The sequence below is a fragment of the Epinephelus fuscoguttatus genome, linkage group LG12 (assembly GCF_011397635.1).
Source record: "Epinephelus fuscoguttatus linkage group LG12, E.fuscoguttatus.final_Chr_v1".
NCBI classification, from domain to species: Eukaryota; Metazoa; Chordata; class Actinopteri; order Perciformes; family Serranidae; genus Epinephelus; species Epinephelus fuscoguttatus.
The window spans coordinates 21,534,014-21,543,105 of NC_064763.1; the positions used below are offsets into that span (position 1 = coordinate 21,534,014).

A 9,092-nucleotide genomic window follows, 5' to 3' on the forward strand; every position below is an offset into this window, starting at 1 on the left:
GTGCTCGGACCCTAAAGAAAAACAAAGGGAAAAAAATGGTGGTCCAAGCTAAATGTATCTGACACCTTGATTTTACCTGCCACCTGTTGAAATAAAAGGTACAAACTGCTTTATCTTTGAAAGTCTGTTTATTTTGAAGCCAGACATATATGCAGTGTCTTGCCATAGTGAGATACCAGTGTTATAAAAGCAAGTAAGAGAGCGGTTACTTGCCGTCTCTTCTCCAGTTCTGTTCATCTAAGTAATTAACAGTGTGGTACACACAGAGCCCATCACTGCATCTAGTGTGTGGGATATTCTTGACTGTTATTATCACCAGTCTGTGATAGCATTAGTATGTTTTTTGCAGCCAGTAGCTGCTTTATGAGAACTGGGCAGTGGAATTACATTTTAGTTTGAGCTACTGCACTCAAATAATAATGAATAAATATATTCAATGATATATTATTCTCATCAAAGCTGCACTATACGACTGACATGTTAGAAACTCTTCACTCTTGATTTTGCCTGTACACAGCTGCAGATAATTGATGAGGAACTTTAAATAACATTGTAATACTGACAGTGTGTAGTATTCCCATTTAATAGACAGTCAAAAAACATCAGGAAAATGTACATACAGTTATGTATGGCAAATCTAAAAGCAATGCACTCAATTTCAGAAGTAATGCAGACACCCATAAATAGTTATGTAATGTATTAATTAAAGTGTTGGGGTATATTTGATCCCATTTGTGAGGGCGAAATCTTCTCTAAAGGAGAAATGCACTCAAATTAAATCAGCAGGTGGAATCAGTTTATAACTGTGTAGAAGTTATTGGACAATTCAGCCAGCTAAAGATGTTCTTTCAACATCAACCATGTTTCTATTGATTCTACTTAACTTAAAAAAAATTACAAAGATCACTGATAAATGTTAGCTGGAATTGTAAATATAAATACTACCTCTTTTCATTGTTAGCTTTTCAAAGCCACAATAACCTGATCCTTCGTCTACATGCCCCGGGCCTCGGTCACCTTTGGAGTTTGCGGGTTGTTTGGATCAATCACAGGAAAGTTTCTGAATGTCGTGAGATTTGTTTTAGGGTCTGTGAAGGGCCCTGGCATGTTCCTACTGACCTGACCAGAGGTTGCCTCCATTCTACAGAGGTGCAGCGTCTCTTTCTCTTTTCCACTCAAGTTGGGTAAACGGCTCCCTCTGTTGGGCTAACCGTGCATTAGAAAGTCCCATTTCAGCTCGTTCTACACGTGCTTACATGTGTAACACAGAAGGAAGAGAAGGAATCAATGCTTTTTTTTAATCAGTTTTTCCCCACACGGATGTTGGGGTTAAGAAGAGGATCTAAATTTGGGTCAGAGCCAGCGGAGGCACGCCCAAGTTTAGCCATGATGATTATCAACGTAAAGAATCCAAGAACTCCGACCAGAAGAAGCATGAAGACGCGCTGCTTCCAGGACAGAGATGTCCGCTTTCCTCCTGTGCGATTTCTGGAAAGATAAAAGATCAAGAAATTAGGAATCATAATTACATCTGTTGTGATTTATTCTTTGTGACAATAAAAGACAGCTTTGGCTCCACAGAGGATCAGGATACTAACTTGAGAATTTGAGCAAACCAACTTAGCGTTGGCCGTCGCCGGTACTTGTCATCATCAAAATCAATCTGTGTGACAGAGCTGTGACCTCCGTCCCGCGTGTCATAGATCTTTCTTGGTGACGATGCTGAGGAGTAACAGCAATAATTCTGTTAATCTTTCACCACAAGAGGCAACATAGTGTCTTAAATGTTGGGTGAAAAAGTGACCTAAAAAAAGAAAGACAAGCAGCACTTTAAAAGCAGTTGGCGAGAGCAGATTCAGAGGGCTTTCCATTGCTTTACCTGCGTGTAGTGTAACTGTGTCACAGGCAGTGGCATTGGTGAAGTTAACCACAGTGTGCTCCTGCAGTTTTGGATCCCCGTTTTTACGAGGACCTCCGAGATCCTCCTGTGCTGGAGGTGAGACAGAATTTGGTGGAGGGCTGAGGCTGGTGTTGTAAGAGTGGCTGGGGTAAATGTTACTTTGTTCTTGTGCTGAAGGAAGAAATAAAGAGAGTTTAATTTTACTACTTTAATAATACTGCATAATAAACAGCTACAAACAGTCCTTAATAAATATGCACATCTTGTTAATTACTATAAAGTAAACATTAAGGCTCACCATCAAATGTTGACCAGTCGGTGTAATCAGTGACATCATGAGCTGTGGTCTCCTCAAGGCCCCCAATGGGCTCTTCAATCTGTCAAAGGTAACATTTTATTAGTAACTTAGAAAATTAAATCTATATGATTTGTGCGTTAAATACAATCAGAAAATGCACAATTCCGAATGTGTATTTTTTTGAGCGATTGGGGTTGATCACTGAAAACTTACTATATCTGTTCGTCAACTACCTTTTGTCCATGACAAAGACAAGACAATGACGAGACGGCTCAAAACCATTTAACCCTAACTTTGACTACGTATGTCAAAATGCAAGGTTGTCAACGAACAAGATGAGACTAAAATGTAATTTAGAGAATAACAACTTAACATGAAATTATCTTGTTTGCTGACAAAAAAGACACTACATATTAAACTGTTTTTGTCAGTGCAGCAGTTCCACTTCCTGTGCTGTGTCTGCTTTATCGAAACTACACCACAGAGCAAGCAAAGCACAGTCCAATGCATTGTTCTGCTGGGAGACCTTTGGTTCTGGCATTCATGTGGATACCACCTGACATGTTCCACACACTCAAACACCATTGCAGACCAAGTACCCACAGTACTCCCCAATGGCAGTGGCCTCCCAGCAGGATAATGCACCATGCCACACTACAAAGACTGTTTAGAAATGGCCTGTGGAACGTGACAAAAAGCTCAAGGTTTCGACCTGGCTTCTAAATTTCCCAGGTCCCCAATCTGCTCAAGGATTCTTGTGAAGTGCCGGTACCCCAGATGTTCCCCTAATCCAAGGTGGGGCCTCCTTGGATCGGACTTGGCTCTGACCTGTTGCGGCATGGACACAGGATCTCTGGGAGTGTCCAGTGCATTGGTGGCAGATCCATTTAGTCCAGTGGGTTGTTAGGTGTAAGTTACGGTACGTGCCATAGATGCTCATTCAGATTGGGATCTTGGGAATTTGGACACCAGGTTGACACTCTGAGGTCTCTGTCACATTCCTTGGGTCATTCCTGAGCGATGTCTGCAGTGTGGCATGGTGCATTGTCCTGCTGGGGGGCCACTGCCATTGGGGAGTACTGTTGCCATGAGGGGGGGTACTTACTCTGCAACAGTGTTTGAGTGGGTGGAACATGACAGGTGGTATCCACATGAATGCCAGAACCAAAGGTTTCCCAGCAGAACAATGCATTGGAACAAAAAGTTATTCACTTCACCTGTCAGTGGTTTTAATGTTTTGGCTGAGCGGTGTACATATACATAGCCTTACACAAGACTAATACTAAATTAAAAAAAATAGCTGACACAAATTAACACTACTTACACTGTCTAATTGTTCTGTTATCGCCAAACAAGGGATGTAACATTAATAGGCCCTTACCAGCGGCAGCCCTAAACCAGCTCTGGCCCAGTTAACAGACGACAGCTGTTCTTTCAGCACATCAGCAATTGGGCTGGCAAGGTTGGAAGGGGGGAACACTGGACCCTGACAGGTGGGACACTGGTATCCCGCTGGAGCCGTATGGAGGGGCAGCCGAGAGGCCAAGTTATTAAGACAGGACCAGTGGAACACATCTGTGGTGGAAAAAGAAAGAATTCACATCAAAGCAAAAAGGACGGGATGTCATTTTGTTGAATAGCAAAATTCCATTGACCTATATTGTTACGCATTTATACATACAACAGTGTAAGTCTGTAATCTTACCGTAGCAGACGAGCCTGGCGGTGTCTTGAGCATTCAGCGGAGTATTACACAGAGTGCAGTTGGGGTTGTAGTCGCTGTCCTGGAGCCATTGCAAATATGACTGCACGATACACTGAAGGGCAGCGAGTGGAAACGCAGAATTTTAATGTGGTGTTACAAGCTTTGTACAAACATACATCAGGTGATACTTGTTTACTCACTGACCTTGTTGTGGTTGGAGACCAGGCAATGCTCACACACATTTACACGATGTTCGAAGCAGAATAAATTGGTCACCTTTCTCTTTGGACACTTGCAGAGACCCATAGCCACCTGTGTTGTGTGGAGGACAGACAAACAAATGCAGGTTTGTTTTGGATGTATACAACAGACTGAGAGAGAGGATCCTTGTTCTCCTCTCTCTGTAAATTACAGACCGTCCTGCTGTTTAGTATGAGCAGAAGCTACAAGCAAGACAAATGTGTTTTCATTGTCTAGCAAAATGACATTAAAAGGTTTGCTCTGAATGTATGTATCCCGAGGCTAATGTTCCCTTTAATACAAAGTAGAGCAACAAAACAGAGGCAAAGATTGACATGACTTTATCTCATCCCTTTTTCCTGACAGCCAGAAATTTCCTCAGACACAATTGCCGTTGGCATATTTTTGAGTGTGACCACTTTGAGTGTCATGAGCTGACTCACTTACAAAGTAATGAGAAGAGGAGTTTAAACCTCAAAGTGTTGTGCGATGTGTGCAACTCTTCTGCCAAACCACTTACATTAAAGATAATCACAAATATTCAATGTGAGCAAAGGAAAAAAATAATCATAATGTCAACATGTATGTTACATATTGTGGTTTGAAGATACTGACGACATAAATGTGTCAATCTTCAGACACTTTGCCATGTCATATAAAACAAGGTACATATCTCTGTCTTGGGCAATCAGTGTGATGAAGTATATATTCGTCAGGTAGTTCATTTGCTGGTTTAGCCAAATATAGTCATTCATGTTTTGTTGATTTCTTTTCTTCCTGACTGATTTTTTTCATGATTTTGGGCGCAACTTCCAGTGAGATAACGGAAGTAGCAGTAAGCTAGTTAGCCCCATAGACTGTCTGGTTAGTCCCAGTGGCTACTCTTGGTGGCTAACCGTCAACGCTGGTTCTTTTCCAAAGTAATTTGCCTTCAGTTTAGCAAATACTTATTTATTTTTCAACAAATATTTAACTAATTAACTTAGCATTTTCTTAAATGTCCTTGCAGAGCTCTGGTACCTGTTGCACTGTCCGTGTCTTCAGCAACTGTGTGTTGAACATGTGACCAGAACAAAAAGAGATTGCTCCTGTTGCCAAAGGTACCGTTGATATGAGAAATAAAACCACAAGAGTTTCACAGGCATAGCGAAAAAGTATTAAATCAGAATTTGCAGAAGAGAATGACACCTACACTGACAGGTCCGTCACTCAGCGTCAGTACAGTTCATTTTACTTGGAGCTACAGTTAATACTGAATTATGTTAAATGTTTGCTGAATGTGTTAGTATCTCTTAATAAGCCATCAGAAATCAGAAATCATCTTTAGAAGGAGCAGATTTTACCTTAAGCTAGCTCAGGCCATGTTAACAATAGGGCAAGTTAACAATATTTTATGGGAGCAAGGCAAACTAATTACTAGCGTGCTCGGTTGAAAAGAAAAAAAAAAAAAAACAATGCTTTGAGATGGTTGTCAGAGATGGCAGAGGTATGATCACATAATCCTGTTCGAGCTTTGACAGATGGTGTGCTCCATGTTTTATTTCACAATAGGCTCTGTGCACAGAGCCTATTGCTCTTGGAAAGAAGAATAAAGCACTGTAAACAAACTGTTACCGTTGGAAATCGCTGGTTTCAGTTCAATGCCGGAAGTTGCACACATAATTCACGCAAGGTATCATAGGGGCTAGGAATAAGGTGGATAGGCTTCTTATATTTAACTGACATTTTCTGAGATTAATACTAAAATGGCTTCTCAACCACTGCCTTTCAGTTCCCCAATTTTGGTTTGTTTAGAATTTAAGCTTTGGTTTGATAAATTATAGTTTGTTTATGTTGAATTATCTTTAACAAATGTCTTGCTTATATAAATGGTTGCTTCCCTTCTTTGCGTTACTTTTAAACAAGCTGGGCATAACACTTGACAACTAGGCAATAATATCCTGTTTAATGACATTTCTTTCGTTATGTAGACCTGTCTCAGTCTCTTGGTCCATTAGACAACTGTCCATTAGGTTAACGTGCCACATAATTAAGTGGTTATTAATGGCACTCAGCACTGGATGCTACTCATACCGTCTATTGGTGGGATTTGTAATTATCTAACTGTAACTGGCTGCACCTCAATTGTTGTGGAGTCGGCAAATTTCACACAAGTTATCGTAAACATTTCAGGTCATAACGAGTCATATTTTCTACTCTACCTCGATGTTTTACACCGAACAAAAATAACAAGTCTTGTCAGCTCAGTCACAACATTTATCTTCAGTAACATTAGCTGCAACTAGGCTCATCCAACATTTACGATTACTAATCAATTCACTGTGCCCTTACCCTTTAAGAGCTTTTAAGTTTATATCTTGAATATCATGGAACAGAATAGAATAAATCTTTATTGTCCATCAGGGGTAGAAATTTGTCTTTGGCTCACCAGACACCAAAGACAACATTGTAAAAAGCAGACAAACAGTCTGTAAAACAAACATACAAAGTCAATACAAAAACACTTAACAAATTAGATCAGCTCATTGTCTGTGGTTTAAAACTCATCAGTCCCTTTGTTGAGTTAAGGATACTGATGGCACTTGGGATGAAGGACTTCTTAAATACTTTTTTTAGTTGCCAGAGGGACTCTATAGCGCCTCCCAGAGCTCAAGAGCTCGAACTGGCTAAAGAGAACACGGGAGCTATCTGCCAAGATACTCCTCACTTTCTTCCTCGTCCTTTCTGTAAGGAGTTGAGTCAAGGGCCTTTGTGGCATGCCAACTATTTTACCTGCCATTGTCACAATCCTAGAGAATTTATTCTTGAAGGTACAGTTAACATGACCGTACCAGGCAGGGAGGAGAAAAGTTAAAGCACTCTCAACCAAAGTTTTGTACACTAATTCTAAAACAATGATCCAAACTTCAAGAACAACAATTTAGTTTAGTTTTCCTCACAGAAATGAATGAAATGCTGAGATATAGGTGAACTGTGACCTGTGGCACTGGAGCCATGCTCTTTAGCCAATCTCAAGTGACTCCTGGTGGTTTTGACAGACCAAAAAAATCTAATTGCAATGACAAACCTTTTTTTGTTTGTTTTTTCATTTATCTCTGTTGTAGGCCTAAAGAAATTCTTACATTCTCCAACTGTCAAACTGTGTAGCCTATGCAGCAAATTGAAAAAAATAAATGTCTTAACATTTCATTCGTGTACGACCTGGCACCTTTTCCTCTACATTTTGCTGACACACAAATAGTGTTGGTGACTCTTTAGTGCCCCAGCTAGGCCACCTATGGATTCCAAATCCAAAAAAGTAAAGCTTTACAATGAGAAAATCAAGGATTGAATAGTGCCAGGACAAATTTGTTAACTTTAACCGCAAACGCTGCATAGTTGAAGTACCAAAAATCAGAAAAAGCCCACTGCAGAGTAGCCATCTTGTGGTAACACATACTGTTGAATGCTCATTTACACCAATTAGTAATCATCGTTATGTGGCTCCAGACAGATTTTTCTTATCAAAAATGGTTCTTTTGATAGTAAGCCTTGCCAACCCCTGCTCTAGGTAAATATCCCAACATATTATACAAAGGATTAAAATTAAATTAACACCTAAAATGACTGGTTTCTCCCTTTTAATATTCTCCCAAGACTCCTACAGTGTTGCACAATCCCCCGAAATATGTGTAAATTATTCCACAGCCTCTCCTGCAGACACTACATTGTGCTGATAGGGTAATGTTTATGATCTCCATATTGTGACTATGCATCATTATTTAAGCTGAGGAAACTCCAACAAACCCAGACATCAGTTGAGGGGTCCTAAAACACCTTACCTTAACTTTCCAGTTAAACCCCCTCCACCTGTTTGTGGTCTTGTGGCTACTTAAGTGAATTCCCACCCATGAGTCACCCTGTATTATCACATTAGCTTCTCCTGCTCCTATTTTACTTTAATATAAGAGGTATCTAATGGGTTATCTAACTGCAAACCGTATGGATTTTATAAAAGTGAACCTACTGCCATGTCACAAGGATTGGATGGGGCAGCCCAACATGAGGTTGTCATACAGTAAGAGCAGCAATTTTGACAGTTACATCATCTCCACATTATCGACCCCGACAGTCTAACATTATTACGTTAACATGCTGTACAGTTAACTGGTTATCAAAGACACTGTCAGACATACTGTCTGTTAGTGTTAACTGTAGTTATTCAACTGAAACTAGCTGCATCTCGATTGTTGTAGTTTTGGCTAACTTCACAAAAATTATCGTACACGTTTCGGGACATAATGAGTCATTTTTTCGACAGTAACTTACTGTTCAAACACCGAACTAAACGAACACATCTCGTCAGCTCAGTCCCAACATTTATCTAAGCTAACATTAGCTGCTACCTTAGCTGGAAGTTATCAGTTGAGGAAACGTTAGCGAGCTAATCAAGCTAGCTTGGCAGAGTTGAGGAAGTTCCAACGCAAATGATAAATAATTACGTGTTACCTGACTTTATTGGAGCCCCGTTGCTTTCAGGTGATGTTGAACGACTGTCATTGAAGCTTCCGTGTCAAATTCACATGGAAGGCGGCTCCACAAGCTGTCATCGGGAAAACTTGGCTGCAGCTAGCTGTTTCCTTCCTCTCTCTGTTTATGTGCCACGTCTCTTCCGCTTCTGCGTCTTCTTCGTGGGTTTTTGTAACAAACCGACTACTGCACTCTGCTGCCACCTACCGAGCGGGAGTCATTAACTGTATAGACGTCCATGTTAACGATGTTTTTCAATTAGGTATTTAACACTATGGTTTTTATACAGCTACAAAAAATATTGAACTCTATCTGACATACGACGTAGCCTACGATATGTGGGCTACAATGCAGACAGCAGTCTTCATGTCAATTAGAGGACAGAATTAGAGGCCTATAACTTACCAGGGGCGTAAATATAGACACTGGGGCCTGTAAGG

At 40.5% G+C, this 9,092-nt stretch overlaps 1 protein-coding gene across 1 annotated transcript; it reads right to left on the minus strand.

The window, feature by feature from the left end:
- Positions 1-567: 567 nt before the first annotated feature.
- Positions 568-8,793, minus strand: zfpl1 (zinc finger protein-like 1). The gene is made up of 8 exons (XM_049592494.1): positions 8,632-8,793; positions 4,108-4,215; positions 3,904-4,015; positions 3,580-3,773; positions 2,199-2,277; positions 1,880-2,071; positions 1,599-1,722; positions 568-1,488 (listed from the first exon to the last, which is right to left on the minus strand). The coding sequence occupies exons 2-8, from the start codon at positions 4,207-4,209 to the stop codon at positions 1,302-1,304; spliced, it is 990 nt and encodes a 329-aa protein (XP_049448451.1). The 5' UTR covers positions 4,210-4,215; positions 8,632-8,793; the 3' UTR covers positions 568-1,301.
- Positions 8,794-9,092: the final 299 nt, after the last annotated feature.